A 23,221-nucleotide genomic window follows, 5' to 3' on the forward strand; every position below is an offset into this window, starting at 1 on the left:
TTACACTTTGAAACCAGTCACAGAAATACACTAAAGGCACAGTATACAATCGGGGAAAACAGCAATCAGAGGGGCACAACGGGGGCAGATGCGCAGGAGGCGCTTGAGACCAGTAAAAGCGCACTTACTGGACGGCGCAAAGTGGCACAATCAGAAGGGGCACGTCGGGGGCAGAAGCGCAAGAGGCAAGGCGCTGAAAAACAGAAAACCACTTACAGGACGGCGGAATACACGGCACACGGGTCAAGAGAAGCCTCGAACACGCTAGCAGCAGCGTGGGCGGGGGTCAGAGGCAGGAGACAGCAGGTTGGTGCTGCGGTCGTGGGGGGCGAGCTCCGGACCTAAAAACAGGTCAGAGGTCGCTCACTCGCGACGCGCAGCGCCAGCCATTAAGAAGGGAGGGGGGAGGGAGGAGCAGCTGGGAGGCGGGAGGCGGGAGGGAGCGGCGAATGGGGGCGCGAGGGGGGCGGGGCCGCAGGGAGGCAGCGGCTGGGAGCGGAGAGCGAGGGGGAGCGCACAAGGGGCGAAAACACGCAATAACAAGGCCAAAAAGTCGGGCACAAATATAACAACAGTTAAACTTTGAAACCAGTCACAGAAATACACTAAAGGCACAGTATACAATCGGGGAAAACAGCAATCAGAGGGGCACAACGGGGGCAGATGCGCAGGAGGCGAGGCGCTTGAGACCAGTAAAAGCGCACGTACTGGACGGCGCAAAGTGGCACAATCAGAAGGGGCACGTCGGGGGCAGAAGCGCAAGAGGCAAGGCGCTGAAAAACAGAAAACCACTTACAGGACGGCAGAATACACGGCACACGGGTCAAGAGAAGCCTCGAACACGCTAGCAGCAGCGTGGGCGGGGGTCAGAGGCAGGAGACAGCAGGTTGGTGCTGCGGTCGTGGGGGGCGAGCTCCGGACCTAAAAACAGGTCAGTCTACCCTGGGTTTAGGCTGGAGGGGGGTTGCGTCGGACAAAGCCATAAAAGCAGGGTTACCCAAGACTTTTTGCCTTTCTTCTCCTCTTTTTCTGACCTTGTTTTTGTTGGCTTTAGGACTCTGAGCACTTTAGCACTGCTAACCAGTGCTAAAGTACATGTACTCTCTTTTCTAAATATGTAACATTTTGCTTACACCTGTTTGGCATACTTGTAAGTCCCTTGTAAAGTGGTATACCATATACCTGGGCCTGTAAATTAAATACCACTAGTGGGCCTGCAGCACTGATTGTGCCACCCACAGAGGCAGCCTTTCAAACCTGTCTCAAGCCTGCCACTGCAGTGTCTGTGTGTGCAGTTTACTGCCTCTTCGATTTGGCATTTAAAACTACTTGCCAAGCCACCAACTTCATTTTATTACATATAAGTCACCCTAATGAAATCCCTAGGTAGCCCACGGGCAAGGTGCTATGCAAATAAAAGGCAGGACATGTACTTTTAAGTTTTACATGTCCTGCTAGTGACAAACAGCCTATTTCATTTTTCACTACAGTGAGGCTGGCTCTTCTCATAGACTACCATTGGGATTTCCTTAATATCCTTTTAAGATGTAATTCCTGATCAGAAAGGAGTAGACATAGCATGTTTCATATCTTTGGGATGGTAATGATAAATCATCTTTACTGGTAAGGTCAGATTTAAAATTACTATTTAAAAAATTCCACTTTTAGAAAGATGTAATTTCTCTGCTCTTACTGTTCTATGTGCCTTACAGCCTGTCTCCAATACACGTCTGGTCTGGGCGACAGCTACATTTGTGCTTTTCCTTCAGACAGCGCGTCTAACCTTATTTGGTCTTTTATTGTTTAAATGATAAGGGGGCGTGTTAGAGGTTCGTCAGATCTTTTGACTATGCTTAGAGTTGTTCCACCATAAACCACACCTTCCACATTTGATACAACATCCCAATCATTAGTCAACATCAAATTCTTTGTAGACAGTAATCGTTACGCACCATGACCCATTTGGCCATGAATAACCACACCTTTTAGTAAAATTAAAAGGATTATTTCCCCAGATTAACAATGCTAATATGACGTAGATTAGCCTCAAAACCAATTGGTAAACATATATAAACAACACATGTTGACCAAAACGTCTAAAGAATCTCAATTTAGCTAGAGCATTGAAACCCACAATCTCAAGAGTTATAGTGCAAATCAATAACAGTAATAACTGGAAGACAGAGATAGTATACATCTAGGCACAAGAGAAAACACAGAATCAATTCTTTGTTAATGATAATTATCTACATTTGGGCAATACTAACTAACCTTCAAAGTAGAATAGCATTTTTGGACTTCATGCAAAACAGTTTTAGCCAAAGTTAATTTGGAAAAACATCTAACTATGGCTCTATCAAAATAGTGGTTGGTACCTTAAAGGTGAATACAAATACAGCATAAAAGAAAAACATTTTGTTATTCCTTCCTCAAGGTGTCAGCAAGAAGCAATTTCTTCCTCAGGTGGACATCTGTCTGGTCAGCATCCGCAACGGGACAATGAAAAGCAATGGCTCAAACACGGTTGGGCTCTAAGGTAATCTTAACCGTGTAGGGACATTAAGCAAAAGAATAACTTTTAATGGATCGCTGTAAAGGATTTAGGAAAAGGACTGCAAGACATCAGGATAGGGACTGACTCAAAAGGGTCAGGAAAGGAACTGCAACTTCCCAGTCCCAAATGCAGACAGGCTAATTTAATGTCACATAAAGTATCTTCACCCACCCTCATTGGTCAGAAAGTCATACATTCACAGTAGGACCAATAGTCATTCCACTATAAATCTATAATATCACTAAACAGTTTTTCATATGTCGATGATTGGCTCCTCTTCTCCTGTTCCTATCGTCAGGTTTGTCAGGTAACGGATTCTGTTGTAATCCCAGCTGTAGTCAGTGCGGCCATTGTTCAGTCCTGGGAACATCTTATTCTTATGCATCATACCTACATTGCATCTCTTTCTAGTGTAAAACATTCCTACAGGCATTTCTATGAGAAAGTTTAAAACATTTACAAATTGCCTGGTCAATTCTGTGTGAACAAAGAACAGCTTTTATTCTCGACTTTACCAGAACATGTACATTTAATAATTATTTCTGCTGTCCAGCTTAACACCTTATACCAAGTCCAGTTATCCCTTATTAGTGAAATGTAGGCAGTGTCTAGAAGCCAGGCTGCAAAGCTCTTGCAAAACCACTGTAGTCACACAGTACTTACACACATGAAAGACAATACTCAGTCTTATAGAAATAAAGGTACTTTATTTTAGTCATACAATCCCCCAAAAACTTTGGAGACTATACTCCCTAAGGAGGTAAGTAAATTACATAATATACATACTAGTAGCCAAAAAGAAGTAAGTAAACAGTCAGAAAATAGTCCAAACAGTGAAAATCACACTAGGTTGCAATGGGCCTAGGGAAAACACAAACCATATACTCAAATAGTGGAATGCAAAAGTTGGTTTCCCACCTAGGTAAGTATAGTGGGTAGAGGGGTGCTGGGAGTGTAAGAAAACACCAAAGGTAAGTAAAATACCCCACCCCACAACCCAGGAAAGCAGGAGTAAAACAAAGCAATTGTCCTAAAACACACTAGAAGTCGTGATAGAAGATAATGCAAGAACCAGAAGATAATGCAAGAACCAGAAGAGACTGCAAGACCCCAACAATGGGTTCCTGGACCTGAAGACCTGTGGAAAAAAAGGGACCAAGTCCAAGAAGCACTGAAGAGTCCAGGGAGAACAGAAGCCCCTGCTAAACCAGATGAAGGTGCAAAAGAAGGACCACTGGTGAGAAGACAAAGTCAGTTTTGCACCAAAGAAGAGAGATGTGGATTTCTGGTTGGTACAGAAGATGTCCCACACCGGATGGATGAATGCAGTCTGGTTTGTGTCACTGGATTCCACCTACAAGCCTCAGCTCACGTAAAACATGCAGTTGGTGGAAAATGGCGGTGCCCGGGGCCAGGAGGGACCTGGTGGCCTCTACCCCGGTGGTGGAGACAGAGGGGGCTCTCAGCAACTCAGAGAGCCCTCAGAAGACCAGGCAGCACGCACAGGAGTCCCACAGCATGGGAACAAAGGAAGTGCAAATGGAGGCCCATGCAGCATGGCACAAAGGATTCCCACGCTGCCGGAGAACCACTCAGGAAGCCGTGCGTCGCAGGATAGAGTGCTGGGGGCCTAAGCTGTGCTGTGCAATAAGAACTTCTTGGAAGGTCCCACACAAGCCTTGGCAACTGCAAGTCAAGCGGTGCAAGGGGGTACTGTCTTGTGTGGGGAGGCAAGCTCTTTCCTCCACCAAATTTGGACTGCTGGACATTAAGATTGTCGGGGTCACTTTAGTCCACCACTTGTGTCGCTGCACCCATGCCTGTCATCTAGAGAGGGGACCCAAGCCACCAGTCATCGCTGCAGAGAGGTGCCTGCTGAAGCAGGAGAGTGACTCCGTCACTTCACGGGAGATTCCTTTGGTTCTTCTGGTGCAGGCTGAAGACAGGCAGTCCTCGGAGGATGCATGACCTGGAAACTGTTGCAGTTGCTGGCAGGAGCTGAAGTTACAATGTTGCAGAAGTCGTCCTTGCTTCCTTGTTGCAGTTTTGTAGAGTTCCTGTAGCAGTCAGCGGTTGATCTGTCGGTAGAAGATGAAATAAAGGATGCAGAGGATTCCTGCTGGAGTCTTGCAATCTGAAACTGAAGAAACACCCAGAGGAGAGACCCTAAATATAGCCCTGAGAGGGGGATTCGTTACCTAACCAGGTAAGCACCTACCAGGAGAGGTCTCTGACGTCACCTGCTCGCACTGCCCACTCAGATGCTCCCAGAGTGCCCCGCCATCTTGGAATCCAAGATGGCAAAACCAGGGACACTCTGGAGGAGCTCTGGGCACCACCCCTGGAGTGGTGATGGACAGGGGAGTGGTCACTCCCCTTTCCTTTGTCTAGTTTCGTGCCAGAGCAGGGACTGGGGGTCCCTGAACCGGTACAGACTGGATTATGCAAGGAGGGCACAATCTGTGCCCTTCAAAGCATTTCCAGAGGCTCTAGGAGGATACCCCACCCATGCCTGTAACACCGATTTCCAAGGGGAGAGGGTGTAACACCCCTCTCCTAAAGGAAATGTATTGTTCTGTCTTCCTGGGATTGAACTGCTCAAGCCCCAGGAGGGCAGAAGCCTGTCTGTGGGGTGGCAGCAGCTGGGGCTGCAGTGAAAACCGCAGAAGTCTGGTATTGCAGTAGTAGGGGTCCACTGTGGAGCCCCCAGAGTACATGGGATTGTGCAACCTTAACTGGAATCAGTATTGGGGTACAATTCTCAGTTGCTAGACAACTTACTACGCCATATTTGTAGTTACCATTGTGAAGCTGTGCATAGGTATTGACCTATGCACAGTGCACACTTAAAATGGCTTCCCTGCACTCACAAAGTCTGGCAAAATGGGCCTGGTCGATGTAGGGGCACCTCTGCTAATGCAGGGGTGCCCTCACACACAGGTAATTTGCACCCAGTCTTCGGGGTTGGAAGACCGGATGTATAAGTGACCTGGTGTAGTGAAAATGGCTGTGAAATAGTGCATGCAACATACATCACACAGGCTGAAATGGAAGTCCTGTAGAAGCCTTTGTATGGGTTCCTTATGGGTGGAAAAAGAATTGCTGCAGTCCATAAGGATTCCCTGGAACCCCAATGCCCTGGGTACTATGTACCGTATACTAGGGACTTCTAAGGGGGATCAGTATGCCACTTTGGAGTGAAATACTGAGTTGCTAGTATGTAGTGACAAATTTAGAAGCAGAGAGAGCATGAACACTGAAGTTCTGATTAGCAGGACTCCAGTGACAATTTAGAAAACAGTGAAACACACTGACAAGCAGGCCATAAACCATAAGCACTGGGGTCCTGACTAGCAGGATCCCAGTGACACAGTCAAAAGCACACTGACATTAGGCAGAAATTGGGGGTAACATGGCAAAAAGAGGGTACTTTCCTACACAACTGCTGAGTCCCAAATGCAGACAGGCTAAGTTAAAGTCACATAAAGTATCTTCACACGCCCTCATTGGTCAGGAAGTCATACGTTCAGAGTAGGACCAATATCCATCCCTCTATAAATCTGAAATATAATAAACAGTCTTTCATATGTCGATGATTGGCTCCTCTTCTCCTGTTCCCATCGTCAGATTCATCAGGTAACGGATTTTGTTGCAATCCCAGCTGTAGTCAATGAGGTCATTGTTTATTCCTGGGAACATCTTCTTATAACGCATCATACCTACATTGTATCGGTTTTTTGTGTAAAACATTCTAACAGGCAGTTCTCATGAGAAAGTCTAATACATTTACAAATCGCTTGGTCAACTAGGTGTGAACAAAGGACAATTTTTTTCTCTACTTTAACAGAACGCGTACATTTAATTATTTCTGCTGTGCAGCTTAACATGAGCTCTCTTCGACCAGGCCCAAACTACATGATTTATCAATGCCTCATATAATTTGTGAGTAAATAAATGGGACTAATATGTTAATGCATCTTACTAATATAATTTCTATGTACACATCATTTAGACTATAAGCGTGTATTCATGATCACTTTTTGTTCGTCTCATGGTGGCCACATCCGTAGGCACATTTTCCAAGTTGCACATTATTTTCTATGGTAGCTTAATTAAATGCAAATTCTTAACGCAAAATAAATGTAAAACATTAGTAATTAATTCAGCTTTCACACATGTACGCTTCAGAAAAATCCTTTGAAGTCATCCCCCACATCAAAGGCACTTCTGGGTATAAGTACTGGGGCTCTGACCCCCTGAAATCAGTACACTTCTGGACCTGAAAGAAACTCTGCAGGAATAAAGGCTGCTGTGCTAAAAGGATTGCCACTGTGCTGTCCTGACTGTTCCCAGGAACTGTTGCCCAGCTTTTCTGAGCTGCCCTGATACCTGCTGACCACACCCTTCCATAAGGGACTAAGGACTAAATCAAGAGTGACTCCAAGGGCTTGCTGGCTTGCCTTCTGTTCTTTCCAGTGGTCTCAGAGACATCAAAGGCCTTGTGAGCTGCACAAATTCTAGCTCACCGCACTGTTTATCAAGCCCCAGCACTCCACTTTGTGGGAGCATTCCTGACTGCTAGCTGGAGCCTGAGTGTGGTGCTTATTTGCAACTCTCATACCGTTTTCTGAGAAGTGGATCATCCCTTTTGGGATCTCTCTGGCAAGTGTGGTGCTCTGTTTCTAGTCCATGCCAGTCCACCCAAAGAGAGCCTTCCTTTTAGATTCCCCAGTAGCTGTGACAACTCTTGACATGCCGGGCGCGCCTTCACCAACTGCTACGGGCGCTGCTGACGGAGGTGCCCCTCCCAGGTGCTGAGACAACTGTGATGCGCTGAGCACATCTTCACCCGCCTCTTTTGACCCGAGGCGCACATCGCCTGTTCTGTGAGCTGTGCTGGAGTACAACTCCTCTCCTAGCAGCGACGCCTTCAGCTGACCAGGTACTTTGCTGCCCGGACCCGCGGCTGTGGCAGTTTACTTAGTCGCTTGACTTGGACCCGAGTGATCCCAACGTTTTTGTATTGCGCTCCTCGCTGTTAGGGGACACACACTTTGTTAATATCTACAACATAGCCCCAGTGAGGCCCTATTTGCCTATGAGAAGTGCATCAGCTTCTAGGACTACAGTATTGAATGCATTCTTTGAATTACCATAAAGGCTCTAAAACGAGTCAGATTAAAAATACTAGATTTGATGTATTGAAAGGTGAATAACTCTTGTTCTATTGATTGAATTTGTGTTGTTTTAGTCTTATTCGATTCAGAAGAATATCCTTATTTTTCTAAACCTGTGTGGATTAAGTTAAGACGGACTTGCCAAGTTACCGGAGGGTGAGTAAAGGTTAATTTAGGGTGTGTACCTGACTTACCCTGACTAGGATCGTGGTCCCTACTTGGACAGGGTGTTTACATCAACCAAGTAGAGACCCAGTTTCTAACAGTGGTGTCAGGCAACCAATGTCTGAGGTCTGAGTTAAATTACCAAAATACTTGTACAAGAGCTTCTGAAAGTTCTGTGGGGTTACATATGCTGAGTATGGGGGATAGAAGGGATACAAATTATATGAATTGTAGCTGGCCCGGGACAAGAGGACCATCTATTAGGCTTGATGACTATGTTTGATAGGCAGATGCTTAAATTTCTTTGGAAATTCAACAACTTGATTGGTGGTGTTGCTATGTTGGCTGTATTTACTAGATTGCATTATTTTGTCTTGTTTTCTTTCTTTTTCCTTTCCATGTTTCTACCCCATCCCCTCAATTCATTAATTCCTTTGTTTGTGTGTTTCATAAAATGCAGTTTCTGGAAAGGGAAGGAGATGTGTTTTGATATATATATATATATATATATACAGGGAGTGCAGAATTATTAGGCAAGTTGTATTTTTGAGGATTAATTTTATTATTGAACAACAACCATGTTCTCAATGAACCCAAAAAACTCATTAATATCAAAGCTGAATATTTTTGGAAGTAGTTTTTAGTTTGTTTTTAGTTTTAGCTATGTTAGGGGGATATCTGTGTGTGCAGGTGACTATCACTGTGCATAATTATTAGGCAACTTAACAAAAAAAAAATATATACCCAGTTCAATTATTTATTATTACCAGTGAAACCAATATAACATCTCAACATTCACAAATATACATTTCTGACATTCAAAAACAAAACAAAAACAAATCAGTGACCAATATAGCCACCTTTCTTTGCAAGGACACTCAAAAGCCTGCCATCCATGGATTCTGTCAGTGTTTTGATCTGTTCACCATCAACATTGCGTGCAGCAGCAACCACAGCCTCCCAGACACTGTTCAGAGAGGTGTACTGTTTTCCCTCCTTGTAAATCTCACATTTGATGATGGACCACAGGTTCTCAATGGGGCTTAGATCAGGTGAACAAGGAGGCCATGTCATTAGATTTCCTTCTTTTATACCCTTTCTTGCCAGCCACGCTGTGGAGTACTTGGACGCGTGTGATGGAGCATTGTCCTGCATGAAAATCATGTTTTTCTTGAAGGATGCAGACTTCTTCCTGTACCACTGCTTGAAGAAGGTGTCTTCCAGGAACTGGCAGTAGGACTGGGAGTTGAGCTTGACTCCATCCTCGACCCGAAAAGGCCCCACAAGCTCATCTTTGATGATACCAGCCCAAACCAGTACTCCACCTCCACCTTGCTGGCGTCTGAGTCGGACTGGAGCTCTCTGCCCTTTACCAATCCAGCCACGGGCCCATCCATCTGGCCCATCAAGACTCACTCTCATTTCATCAGTCCATAAAACCTTAGAAAAATCAGTCTTGAGATATTTCTTGGCCCAGTCTTGACGTTTCAGCTTGTGTGTCTTGTTCAGTGGTGGTCGTCTTTCAGCCTTTCTTACCTTGGCCATGTCTCTGAGTATTGCACACCTTGTGCTTTTGGGCACTCCAGTGATGTTGCAGCTCTGAAATATGGCCAAACTGGTGGCAAGTGGCATCGTGGCAGCTGCACGCTTGACTTTTCTCAGTTCATGGGCAGTTATTTTGCGCCTTGGTTTTTCCACACGCTTCTTGCAACCCTGTTGACTATTTTGAATGAAACGCTTGATTGTTCGATGATCACGCTTCAGAAGCTTTGCAATTTTAAGAGTGCTGCATCCCTCTGCAAGATATCTCACTATTTTTGACTTTTCTGAGCCTGTCAAGTCCTTCTTTTGACCCATTTTGCCAAAGGAAAGGAAGTTGCCTAATAATTATGCACACCTGATATAGGGTGTTGATGTCATTAGACCACACCCCTTCTCATTACAGAGATGCACATCACCTAATATGCTTAATTGGTAGTAGGCTTTCGAGCCTATACAGCTTGGAGTAAGACAACATGCATAAAGAGGATGATGTGGTCAAAATACTCATTTGCCTAATAATTCTGCACTCCCTGTATATGTTGATATGTTGTATTAGTTAACTTTAAGGAACCTCTGTGTCAGTGGCCCTGGAGTTCGATAGTTGCCAGGGGCTCCAGGTTTGGTTAGGATCTGCTTGCTGGCTTTGAGCTTCATCCATCATTGTGTTTCGTAAATCAAGAAAACAACAAAGGTGGTGTGCGTGATCCTTTTCCTACACATAACCTATATTTAGGTTTACTTTGGAATACTGGACGCCGTATCCACCCTACTTGTTTCTGGTCAAGGATGTTTTGGCTTACTAGAAATCAGTTTACAGTATATAATCAGTAAGCTGTGATATATTTTCTCACAGAAAGGGTCATGCACCTGATGAAGGCTATGTGACCATTTGAAGGCAGTCTTTTTGGGCAGAAACATGTCAGCCTGTGTACAAATTTGAAGTATTCCTCTGTAATTTAATCAACACACTGGACAGGTTTTCGTCCACCAGTAGATAGTGTTAGTTTCCCTGTCCTAGGTAGTTTTAGTTTCCCTGTCCTAGGTAGTTTTAGTTTCCCTGTCCTGTCTGTCATCACATTTAAGGACACCTTCACTAAATAACAACATACCCAACTTTAACAAAAAAGTTCCTCCACTTACAGGGTAGTAGCCCGCAATGGTACTCATATCTGACCAGTGAGAGAAGGAGCACTGATTAAACATTCTACCTGTGAGTGGGTGAGGGCTGTCACCTTAAGAAGAGGACACTGTGAAATAGATAGGATGGCCTACCTTTTGTGCGTTGCACCTAGAGTATTTGTTGATTCAAGAACACATTCTACCTTAACAAGAATAATTGTGTCATTAGTTAATTCTTTTAATTTCAGGAGTGCTGGAACTAGGGCTGCGTGAGATGCTGCATTACCCCCAGATTAACCTTTCCAGAATTCAACAGGCAGATGATGAATATGTCTTTCTTTTTGTTTTTATATTGCAGCATTTGCTGTGCATCCCAAGGCAGAAGTCAAATATCAGCTAATGTCTTCTGACAAATTGCTGCTTATTCTTTTTTAACATGGAGATTGGTATTTACTTTACACTTTTCTTACTCTAAAGTGAGTAAATTTTGCATCCAAGTAACAATCCTCCATGGGTACAGAGTGTGAAAGAAGGCTGCAGTATGTCAAATGTTATCTAACAGACACCAACATCGAAATACTTGTAAACGAACTTCACAATATATAATCAGCAAATAAAGACTATGTGACTATTGCAGATATGTCAAGTCAAAAACTGGAATAATACACAGTTGCAAGTTAGAGATGCCAATGGCAAATATGATCTCTGTATGTGGCTGTCTCATAAAAGCCCATGCTTTACTCCTATATTTTGATTAATGTGCTGCAAAATGCACCAGTGAATGCTTATTAAAATCCTACTGTTCTCCTGCTGAATTGGAAGTGGTTCTTTTGCTAGGGTTGTCCTTCATGAAGCGCTTTGATTTGTATCAAACCCTGTGGCTTCAGTGATGTAACGCTGATGGCAGCACGCTCCCGCTATGAAAATTGTTCCAGCTCCACTGTGCTTAGGTAGTGGCAATACTGGTTTATGAGCATTAGCCAAGTGGTTTGGGCTAAATATGTGCATGTAAAACGGACGCTTATCCAGAGCACCTGCAGTAACCAAACATGATTCACACTCAGTGACACTCCAGTGACACCCCTAGCCGCGCCTGCCTGATACAGCACCATCAAGACACGCCAGTGTTTAGGAGAAATACACTTTGTAAAAATAGCATTTGTCTGACGTTTCAGGGGTCTCATATTGCAAGGGGACCCGGAGCAATCTGTAATGGATATCGGCCAAAGAGGAACGTTTTAAGAGCATATGATTCACAGAATGTGTTCTCGGTTAGTGTCAATGGGGGCACTGGGATTGGTCAGTAGTGACGTCCGCTTTATACATCTGCCCCAAAATACACCCAGACACCCTGAGAAAGGAACAGTAATAAGTACAACTCCAACTTTCACCAACATCAAAAAAGTAGACCGGTTGAATGTGCCAATTCCCGCCGAGAGCATGGCACAGAGAGTTGAACGCTTCTTGAAAATAAATGGAGCGACTGGGTCACGAGTTCGAACCCCGGCACTGCGGGCTAAAGCTTCCAACATTCCAAACTCTGTAAATAAAATACCATAAACAAGGTAATAACATGTGGTAGTTGCAACGTTAGAGAACAGCAGTAATGCTGCAAGCAAATTGTTGTTAATATATTGACCCTTGTTAATATCTTGAAACAAAGTAATAATGTGAAAACGCAAGCCGCCCTCCTGCGGAGTTCAGTGGTGGCAGGTCACCAAGCAGCACTCCCAAGGGCACGTCACAGTGCCCGTGTCCCGGCGGCCCCTCCCGTGCCCACAGCCCCGCCAGGGCAACGCTCCAGGTAGGCTGAACCCCATATAACCCACGGCAGCATCCCTGTGCGCACCCCTCCCTGGTCCAGCTGCGAGGAGGCAGACTGCAGGCAGCGCTGCTCGCTCAGCCTCTCCCGGGATCACCTCTAGAGCCGCCGGGGCCACGGTGATCCGCCGCTGAGCCGGACTCAGACCTGCCCGCCTCCCCTCCTCCCCCGCAGCAGCTGATCCGCCGCCGCCTCCACCGCTCTGCAGCGCGCAAGATGGCGGGGTCGCTGGTGGAGAGAGATAGCCGCCTGGCAATGGTAGGTGTGCTTCGTGCTAGTGTGCGTGCGCGTGTGAGAGGGGAGAGGGGGCCGGCCTGGCCCCGGGCCTCCCCGACGACCCCTGTTTCTGGCCCCTGGAGCTCCCCGGGCTCTGCCAGCCCACGTTAACAGGCAGCTGCAGGTACCTGCTCGGTGCAAGCGCAGCTCAGCCTGCAAAGCCAGCTCCCTTCCAGTGACACTGCACCGCAAGGGACATGTGCCCTGCTTGTTTGCACCTGGAAAGCATCCCGGGGAAAGAGTTTCCAAGAGCGCGAGCGCACGTACTACCTTTAGGTTTCACATCACTAGTACTGTCTAGGGAATGGCCTGCGTTGTTTACTAAATCTGTTTTCCTGTAGTAAAACAGACTGACCTCGTCCAACAGGTCTCCCACGGACAGGGTCGCGGTCTATTTTCAAATCACCGCGCTCAGAGTAAAGAAAAAGCTTGGGAAATCTGCCAGAGTCAATGTTAAAATCGCGAGAGCGGTTGTACTTGTCTTTGTTGGTTTTCTTTCACTGTTGGGCTAATGATAATCCCTGGTTCTGGGGAGAATTACGGCTGATGAAAAAAAAAATTCCCCGTTTTTTTATCCGCACAAGAGCTGCCAGAATTAATTACCGCCTTACAACACAAATGGCTTTTATTTTGCACTCCACAACCTGAGCGTGCGTTGCCTAAATAATAAACACATGTGCCAATCCGTATTTGTGTTTCTATGCAGAAAATTGACAACGGGCATCACTTCAACGATTCGCTGGGCTCTCCGGTGCAAGCGGAGGTTTATTTTCCACGACTGGTAAACACGTTTGTCCCTCACTACTGAAGCCATAGAGATGTCATGGTGCCCCTTGTTTTGCCTCCTGCATCTGAACACCACGCTCTCTTCCTTTCTCTGGTTGCAGGCTGTTCCCTTTTCCGGCCACATAAAAGGAGGTCTGCGGCCTGGCAAGAAGATCTTGGTGATGGGAATTTTGGACCCAAACCCGCAAAGGTGAGAATTTGGATCTATTCAGTAGGATCTGCGCCAAACCCAAGTGTATTTTGTTTTGCATCTTGGTTGGCCAGACAGGGGGCATGATAGGCTGACAGTGCACTAGGGAGCTTTAAGGGTCTGAATGTCCTGACAAACCCTAAGGACACCCTGGCCTGAAGGCAGTCCTGTTTGTTCAGCACACATTTTTTCTCATGGGTATTGGGCACACACATAAGATTTGCCTCTGCACATCAGTAATGTTTATGGGTACGATGGCAGACGCTTTGGGATTTCATTACATGAGGACATTTCTTGTGGGAAGCAGTTTAGAGATGATCTGGCCCAATTCCTGTGTTTTCTCGCTCTGTTTAATGCAAGGTTTGGGTTTATAATGTTTTTCAGATCTTATTTTAGCTCCAAGCCCAGCCCTGCTTACCACCAGGGAATACCGCTAAATTCTCCATTCTTATGGGCAGAAAATGCAACCACAGCTTGTGCTATTTTATCAGATTATTTTTAGCGCAGTTTAACTATATATACCGTGCCGTTTTTCCATCTGATCATGAACTACGACTGCAATGTAGTTGGCAAGTGTCACAGTCCAGTGTCTGTGAATATGTACTCTGGGAAACAGAAGGGAACATGAGATTTGTAAAACACATTTCCAGCTGAGTCACATTTAGGATGAACAGATTCTTGATGTTTTTTACAGTAACATGTTCACAGTGCTGGCAGTGTTCAGCCCTTTCCTGGGAACTCTTTCTCCAGATGACACAGTAACTGGCATTAGGTGGTAAGGGATGCCCAAGATCACACACTTTTGTCCTGGCAGGGGAACTGGGAATGGAACCCTTGTAACCTGGTCAAAAAGATATGATCTTTTTTTCACTAACTCACACCTCCTCCCTTAAAACTTCTTGTTCAAAATATTTTTTGGCATTGTTTTTCATGTTTGAATTAATGACAGTTGTGCCTCGCTGAGCAACTTGATGCCAATAATACACAATAAATTAGTTTTCCTGACTTTGCAAGTGATTGAGCAAGAAATATTCAAATGTGGTATTGCAGGAAATGAGTGTACCGTTCTTGCATTCTAAGACAACATCTGCTGTTTTCATTGTTGGTCGACTTGCACTGCTAGTGGTAGTATTGTTTGCACCGAGGGCACTTAGAGGCTGGCCTTTGGTGGTACAACTATGTTACCCATACCACTACATTGTGGCAACATCCTGTTTGAAGTAGGGCTGTGCTACCTCCCCTTTCAAAAGGTAATCATCATCCGCATGAAAAATAAACAAATCTAACAAACAAGCACTCATCTAAGGTAGCACAGAGGGTTAATATGCCTGTTGCACAGAACTTTTATTATGCAAAGAGCAGTGTTTCATGTGCATAGCACAGTGGGTTACTGTAGTATTTTATGGGCACAGCCCAGTGGGTTACTGCTTTCGTCACAGAGGTTCTTTTGCTACTGTGCAGTTCATAAGTTACTATCGTAATCTAGCACAGTGAGCTATGAACTGTTACCAAAGAGCTGCATGGCACAAATAAGAAAGTTATATTTTTTTCCCAGACTTTCATAATCCTTATGCTGCTAAAAAAAGGTTTGCTTGCGTAGAACTACATTCTTATTATTGAATTCAGTGTTTTTAATCCTGAGTTTGTGCTTCTCCAGACTAAGCACTCTTAGAAAAAGCCTACCAGTATGGATGACATGTGAATCCTACACCTTGTAGCCCCTTGTAAAGTGCTCTGACAACTTACACTGGTATAAGAGGTGCTATAAAACAAATGAATTACATGTGACAGACAGGCTATGGAGAGATGAGAGGCCTTTATGGTTTTACTTCCTTTCCTCACCACTTATTTATGTGAAAAAGCTTTCTCAGATCCTATGTACCTAAAAAACAAACCCAGAAATCGCTTGTAAATGTAGATTCTGACCTGAGGATTCAGCTTTCTTAAATAAAACCAAACATTAAAAAGGTAGTTGGCGAGATGTAGTGTCAACCTTCCCATTAAAATATTTCAATTTTTGCATATTTTTTCAATATAAAATAATTATATCTTTAGTAATTCAAGTATCTGTTTGGTGTTTACTTGTTTGTGTATTTTTTTCTGAATTACAGTTTTGTTTGAATTTGAATTCATACAAATTGTTTGGGGGTCCCCGGCTTCCAGTAGTGATTCAGGACTCCAAGTTGGGAACCACTGGTCTATGTCAATGTGTAGATGTACAGTGTGTCTCTGTATGTACCACTGTAGAAAAGTCAAATCTACTGCTTTGTCAAGCATTGCTTTGACATAATTGCACTCTCTGGCGCTGTGTTTGTAAAATGTGCTTTATGTCACTGTTAGCCCCACTGTGCTATTGACTCCCGAAGGAGGAGTCTGTTGGACTTCATCCACCAGAAACTATTGGTTTCTGCTAGCCTGACTTGTTGCTGCGTGTTTTGCTCTAGCCCTGGTTAAGATCATGGGTTTTCCAGTCGAAGGTCTGTAAAAGGACCAGTAACCACACGTGGGCAGTATTTGCATTCCTTTTCCTGGATTAAAGGGTTGATTTTTCCATGTCTTTCGCAGCTTTGACATCAGCCTCACATGTGGGGATTCGAACGACGCAGATGTGGCAATGGAACTCAAAGTTACATTTGCAGACAAGCAGCTCATCAGAAATGCCTGCGTGGCTGGTGAATGGGGAGAAACACAGTCATCTCTCGCCTACTTTCCATTCATCCCCGACCAGCCGTTCAGAGTAAGTACTTCCGGTGCGTGCTAGCACATCCAGGCCCCTGCCTAACATCTTTTGGCTGTATATCAGTTCTCTGTTTTCACCTTATTGTACTTGCAGCAAATGAGGTAGGCCAGTGGGAATTATTATTATTATTAAAATTGGCAAAAATCACTAGAAAGAAAAAAAAAAACTGACGACTCCCCGTTAGTGATTTTATCATAGTGGGTGCGAGTGCAAAAATCCTGTCTTTAGTAGAAAAAAAACAAGAAATAACACTTCTAAAGAATCAAAGGAAGAAATAGATAAAAAGAAACCTAGTTGTAGCAATGTCTTTTCTTTTCCAGCCTTTGATTAGCTGTGAAGGCTTACTACATTTGATCACATGTTTTAATGATCCGTGGCTTACAACAAAGATAGGCCGAATTGGATTCTGTTTTATTTGTGCCACTGTGGCTGTGTTTTTGACTCCTGAGCACTTATTTATGTTGTCTTTAGTAATTACATCTTCAGAAATAGGAGATAAGGAGTCGGACCTCTGGGTAGCTGGCAACCAAAATATGTTTCCCTCGAGTAGGTAGGTAAATACTGTGGCCAAGACTTACCAAGATTTGTGCATTCCAGTGTTGTGCAGAAAGCTGCAGCTATTGTTCCACAAATTGGACATCACCGAAATTACTAGGTGTTGTGTGCCAGTGGTGTCACGCTAAGATGCTTTTTATGTGACACTAACCTCTATATAGAGCTGCACCACGGTGTAAAGGGGAGCAGTGTCTTGTGTGAGCATTGTACTTGAAGGACACTTTGTAGTTTCAGTCTTTGTGTAGATACACACTCACGAGTAAATGACACATTCTGAGTAGTTTTGCCGAAGCCACAGGTACAACACGTGGCCATATAATGCAGTTTACATTTGCCCAGTCTTTGTGCCTGGTTTTGTTTGGCTCTGGGATTCAGCGCAAAGTCAAGTAGTATTACTTTGTTTCTTTAGTCGATGTGACTTTACACAGAATCCTGAGGTATTTCTGCTGTCCCTTTTTGCCCACTTTCCATCCATTACCAGGGTTTTTGTGCCTTTAAGTGCAATGCAGTTATAGCACTACGCTTGCATCAGCATTAAGCACAAAAGCCATTTTGTGTGATGCTGTTTGTGCTGCTTAGTGGTGCTGAGCCCCTGTGCTTATCCATAGTCAACATAGGCCAGAGTTAACAGGCGAAAAGTTCAGAAGCAAGGAAGAAGTGCAATCTTGCAATGATGATCCCCCTCTGCTGGTACTATGGCTGTTTCCAGTGACTGCTGAAAACAAAACTCAATGTGTTTTCTCCTTTTCTGTTCTTGCCCAATTCACATTTCCTCTTGCAAGCTGTAAAATGAAAGGCGCTGTCTGTTTCTTTACCCTCCCGTTGTCCGTGTTTCTTCTTCCTACCCTCCTGTTGTCTGTGACTCAAGTTCCTTTACACCCTGCCCCCTCTTGTTGTCCATGTTGCCCATCCAACCCTCTATAAGAACAAAAGCAATATGATGGGCCAGCGCCGGTCCTTCATAGCGCTTTCTTTTGAACTTTTAGCTATGCTGCACAGTAGCCACTCTGCTTTACAACATTGCTAAAAGACATTGTCAAAGCAATAGGTCCCTAAAGCCAGTAGCTCTCTTATATGTGAGACCTATTGGCTTTGCCAATGCTTGTTTGAATACAGTTTTGACAATACTAGTTGTACATCATTAAGGGATCACAGTTTTTCAATCGGGCAGGCTCTTTTCTTAAATAAATGTTCATTACAATACATTTGTTTCCACATTTCTGGATCTGGCCTGACAGTCCGGCTATCCGAAGTACCTATTGTTTACAATATATATAGAGCCAGCTTTGTGCCAGTCCTTTTCAACCATTGGATTAGGTCAGACCCCTTAAGTCGTTGCTTTGAGACATATGTACCACTTCTTGGATCATCCCGGAGGAGAATACACCCTTCACACCTCATGCTATTGATTACATCTCTTAGGAAGTAGGTCCATGTCAGTGCACAGGGAACTGTTTTGCATCTGAAAGGCATTCTCAAACATCACACGTTTTGTCGCATTGACTCCTTATCTCATACAGGTATACAAAAAGCTTATTAATTAATGTTTGTCATTGTAGGACAAAATTGCTTACTTTATGTCTAAAGAAAGGAATTGCCAGTGATGTCAAAGGGCCATTTCTCCAATGGTTTCAATTAGAAGAATGACTCGTTGGCATCCCTCCCAACCATATTAGCCTGCCGAGCCGCTTCTCTGCTCCCGGGCTGTAGCTGAAATACAAATTCAATGCCCCCGGAAGCTTTGGCAGAGCCAGTAGGTATGCCATACGATCGAAAATGCAGATCAGATATATTGGCTTTGCCAGTACTTGTTTACAACACTCTTTGCTTAATTCACAAATGTTTTTGCCCATCCAGGTCTAGGTTACGTGAGCAAAAGACTGTTTATATTCAGACATGAGATATCCTGATTTACAAAAATAAAATCAGTGCAACTTTCAAATCACATAAATTGGTGGAAAATTGAAGAATGTACCTATCGTTTTGATCTTGTCTATAAAGTCGATGTTAGACAGGCTTGCTCAGAGATGATGGATTCCATAGGCATTAGATTCCACAATCACAAATTAATTCTTAGACTCATCGATAGTGAGCAAAATTAGTGTCTATCTATACTTGGGATAGAACCCCACATTTTTCATCTCTGTTGAAGGATTATGCAACAAATGGGATACCATAAGCATTGTTTTCAATTTCTGACTCACGCTCCATTAGATGATCATGCACGGGTTTCACATAGCTACAAAATATGAATTGAGAGAAGCAGGACCCCCAAGGGAATCTCAAAACTGATTGTTGTCCGTGGCTTTCTCCCCAGTGACTAGCATGACCGTGTAATTCCAGATATCTATAGGGCGGGTCTTACTCGCCCAGTTACCCCCTATCCAACTAAGAGGTGTGAATGGCCAAGAGTGTCATACCCAGCAGACAAATTCAATAACTTTAGCAAGAGTGTTGTGCTAGCATCCATGATTTTAAGCAATATCATATCAAGTAGTTAAGTGCCTGTGTTGCGAGGAACGCCAGATTGTTTATCCCCGATGCCAAGCAATTCCAGATGACTGGAGTTATTTAGTGCCCACTTTCTTCATGATCTTAAAGAGAAAAGGAATGTTGAAGACTGGCTAATAGTTCTTTGTATAAAGAGTGTCCACCCAGGAATGTTTTCGCTTGTTGGAAATTTCTTTTGAACTAAAAGAGTTACCCCCGATGTACATAATAAAAGGGGCAAAACCTTGCATTCTTCATTGACTTTTGACGGACATGGATCCCCAAGACGATTCAGGGGGTCTGTTTCTCACCCCACTAAGACTGTAGAGAAATTTCAGACTTATTATCAGAATCCCTGTGCTGAAAAAATGAATTCCAATCCTATATAGTAAGAGACTTACTTGGGGAAAATCATTATTCAGGAATCGACAACACACAGTTAGCGAATTGGAAGCCCTGGTTTCCGCGGAAGAGCCAAACAAGTGGTAATGGCTAATTAGCCCCTCCTTGGTGGACAAGCTTCCAGGGAAGGTGTTAACCGTTTTGAACGGTATAAAATGTTTCTGAAATGTTGCCATTATGTGAGGAATTATTGAAAATGCAGATGTGGGAAGTGGAACATCACCCTCTTGGGATTTGATTCAAATGGTAGTATTCTTAAAAAAAAGGGAAAGCTAAGGAAGAGCGAGTATCATACCAACTCACATCTTTGAATAAGGCAGATGCAAAAATATACTCTAAGACTCACATTTGTTGTGTGGCCCGGGAGCACACATGGTCCTCCAGACCCTTTTTGGAGGCACTCCTTGTGAGTATTCCACTGCTATGTTAAGCCTGAACTAGTGAGAGCAGCCACTTTAATGTCCGAGTGCTTTCCTTTTTTATTATGGAAAGGTAAGCAAACTAGCAGTGCGCAGGAGTGGCTCAGCAGAAATGTGCAGAATAGGAAACAGAGTTCTAAGGCACTCTAAATACTTTACTTATTTCTGGATTATTTTCCCAGGTCAACGTTTCTTTATTTAATTTCTCTGAATTGTGAATGTATATACAAGGGAGTAGCTTGAGCAGTAAGATTAGGGGTGGGAGGGATGTGAGCTTCAGATTTTCTAACAATCACACAGGCATCTAATGTACATTTGTACATTATGGAACAAGCACAGGGCATGAGAGCGGCGTAAGGGGCAGTGGCTAGGAGAGGAATGCACATTGGTAGGGGTATTACGTGAGAAAAAACAGAATATTCTGTAAACTAACTAACATTTTTGAAGATGTACAAAACAGAGAGAGAGTGTGTGTGTGTGTGTGTTTTTGTATGTGTATGTCAACGTTCCTGTGAAATCTGCCAGATACATCACCATACCCGACTGAAAGTACCCAACAATAAATCACAAAATACATTTATTAGCGCCCACTGTGTCATAGTGCTCCAAACACCACCCGAAGCAATGCCCCTGTGTATATAAAACACATAGAGAAGAGGAAATATAAAATATGTAGAAACCTAGGCTTTAAGTAGATTGCAGTCGAGAATATACATTTGGTACGTTTTCACATTTGCATCTGGGATTGCCTCCCACCTACCCACATCAATGCTGCCCCTGGCCAAACCATAAAACTTTACTTCTTTCCACTCAGTAAATATTTATGCATAGCCCTGCTCTAAGATTTTGGCAGTGAGTTTGGGAAGGGTAATTGTTGGTATAGTAAGCCGACAACAATAAGGATTTATCCTTGGATGGGACATAAAAAGTCATATGAATACTGCTATACCACTAATTGATGCGGATAGCATGCTGATGTCAGTCTGATTCTTCCTAGATGATGGAAGGCTTTTCACAAGGTCTCGCAGGATCTGTCTGGATGGGCAGACAAGAGGTGGGATTTGGGGCAAGGTTTATCATATGGGTACAGGCTTTGTCTAATAACCCTACTGCTATGGTGGGTATGATAGGAATGACACTTGATCCAGTATGAATAATGTGGGTCAACTGCTACGGATGCCCTTTTTTACTGCTGTTCGCAATTTTATTTACCATACCCGACTGAAAGTACCCAACAATAAATCACAAAATACATTTATTAGCGCCCACTGTGTCATAGTGCTCCAAACACCACCCGAAGCAATGCCCCTGTGTATATAAAACACATAGAGAAGAGGAAATATAAAATATGTAGAAACCTAGGCTTTAAGTAGATTGCAGTCGAGAATATACATTTGGTACGTTTTCACATTTGCATCTGGGATTGCCTCCCACCTACCCACATCAATGCTGCCCCTGGCCAAACCATAAAACTTTACTTCTTTCCACTCAGTAAATATTTATGCATAGCCCTGCTCTAAGATTTTGGCAGTGAGTTTGGGAAGGGTAATTGTTGGTATAGTAAGCCGACAACAATAAGGATTTATCCTTGGATGGGACATAAAAAGTCATATGAATACTGCTATACCACTAATTGATGCGGATAGCATGCTGATGTCAGTCTGATTCTTCCTAGATGATGGAAGGCTTTTCACAAGGTCTCGCAGGATCTGTCTGGATGGGCAGACAAGAGGTGGGATTTGGGGCAAGGTTTATCATATGGGTACAGGCTTTGTCTAATAACCCTACTGCTATGGTGGGTATGATAGGAATGACACTTGATCCAGTATGAATAATGTGGGTCAACTGCTACGGATGCCCTTTTTTACTGCTGTTCGCAATTTTATTTACTATTAGTGACATTACGTTTTTGAGAAATATTCTTAGTAAACAGTGGACCATTGTTACTGCAGATCCTGATTTACAAAAGTATCTGACTAAAATAACCAAGATTATATTTACGGAGGAGAAATTCATTTTTTATAGTTTTGCACATAGCCATTTTGAGAATAAGAAACCCAATAGTTGGCTTAATTCTAAGGTAATTAGATTTTTCTCATGTGACAAGTGTAGCACATGCAGATTTTGTACCAATATGATGGAAATAGTCCCTGTTGAAGACCCATCTCAGCTGAAATTTTAGTGAGAAACACAACAAATTATAATCCAGATGGGACTGGTAATCCCCATTTTCATCTGTATCTGGATTACCAGGGCACACGTAATGAGGCACTTAGTGGATATTTACATGTGAACATTTTGAGAAGTAGGATTAGTTTGAAAATCCAGCAACTGTCATACACTTCCAGTGGTTCTCCTAGGATTTTTTTGTGACTCTTCAAAAGATGAGGCTATAAACCCTACATGAATATATTTCTGAATATTGCATGGAAGGCTTTGCCAATCACGCCCTAAACAAATAGCCTATTATGAGTAGAGGATGGAAGGCACAAGCATTTGTGAGCTTAGGCAGCTAAACAAGGCGGTATATCCGCCTAGGAATCCTTGCATAAGGGTGAAGCATTGGTGCACAATGATGTCTCTGCTCGGGGATGGATAACAGTATCACAGCATGCTACTGTGATAAATGTGGGCAGGTTTTAGGGAGAGTGCATAAAGGGATATTGAGGTCACTGCGGTAGAGGGCATGCAAGATAGTGTACTTACAAGTACTTAAGCCTTAAAGAGAGCCAGGCAGCTGACAGAATAGGAAACATCAAATATGGCCATTATTCCATGTATATGTTCCAATTTGCTTGTTTATTAAAAAGCACAAATACCCCGTTTCCTCAAATCACTTGCTTCTTTTAACAATGGACAACATAGGGAGAGTATCCTAATGATAAAAATTAGGAAGTACCTTCTACATACACAAGGAGCGGAAGCTCTTTGATACATATCCTGAGTTGGCTGGAGGAGAAAGCTGCGAGCCAGACATGTATTAT

At 43.7% G+C, this 23,221-nt stretch overlaps 1 protein-coding gene across 1 annotated transcript in view; it reads left to right on the forward strand.

Annotated features, from left to right (window-relative positions):
• The first annotated feature begins 12,259 nt into the window (after positions 1-12,259).
• LGALSL (galectin like) overlaps positions 12,260-23,221 on the forward strand; it is a 48,233-nt gene continuing 37,271 nt past the window's right edge. The window contains exons 1-4 of the mRNA XM_069234246.1: positions 12,260-12,637; positions 13,362-13,436; positions 13,543-13,631; positions 16,197-16,368. Coding sequence (XP_069090347.1) covers positions 12,596-12,637; positions 13,362-13,436; positions 13,543-13,631; positions 16,197-16,368 — 378 coding nt within the window. The 5' untranslated portion in view covers positions 12,260-12,595. The remainder of the gene's footprint in view (positions 12,638-13,361; positions 13,437-13,542; positions 13,632-16,196; positions 16,369-23,221) is intronic.

This window comes from Pleurodeles waltl, chromosome 5, assembly GCF_031143425.1.
Source record: "Pleurodeles waltl isolate 20211129_DDA chromosome 5, aPleWal1.hap1.20221129, whole genome shotgun sequence".
In the NCBI taxonomy this organism is placed as follows: Eukaryota; Metazoa; Chordata; class Amphibia; order Caudata; family Salamandridae; genus Pleurodeles; species Pleurodeles waltl.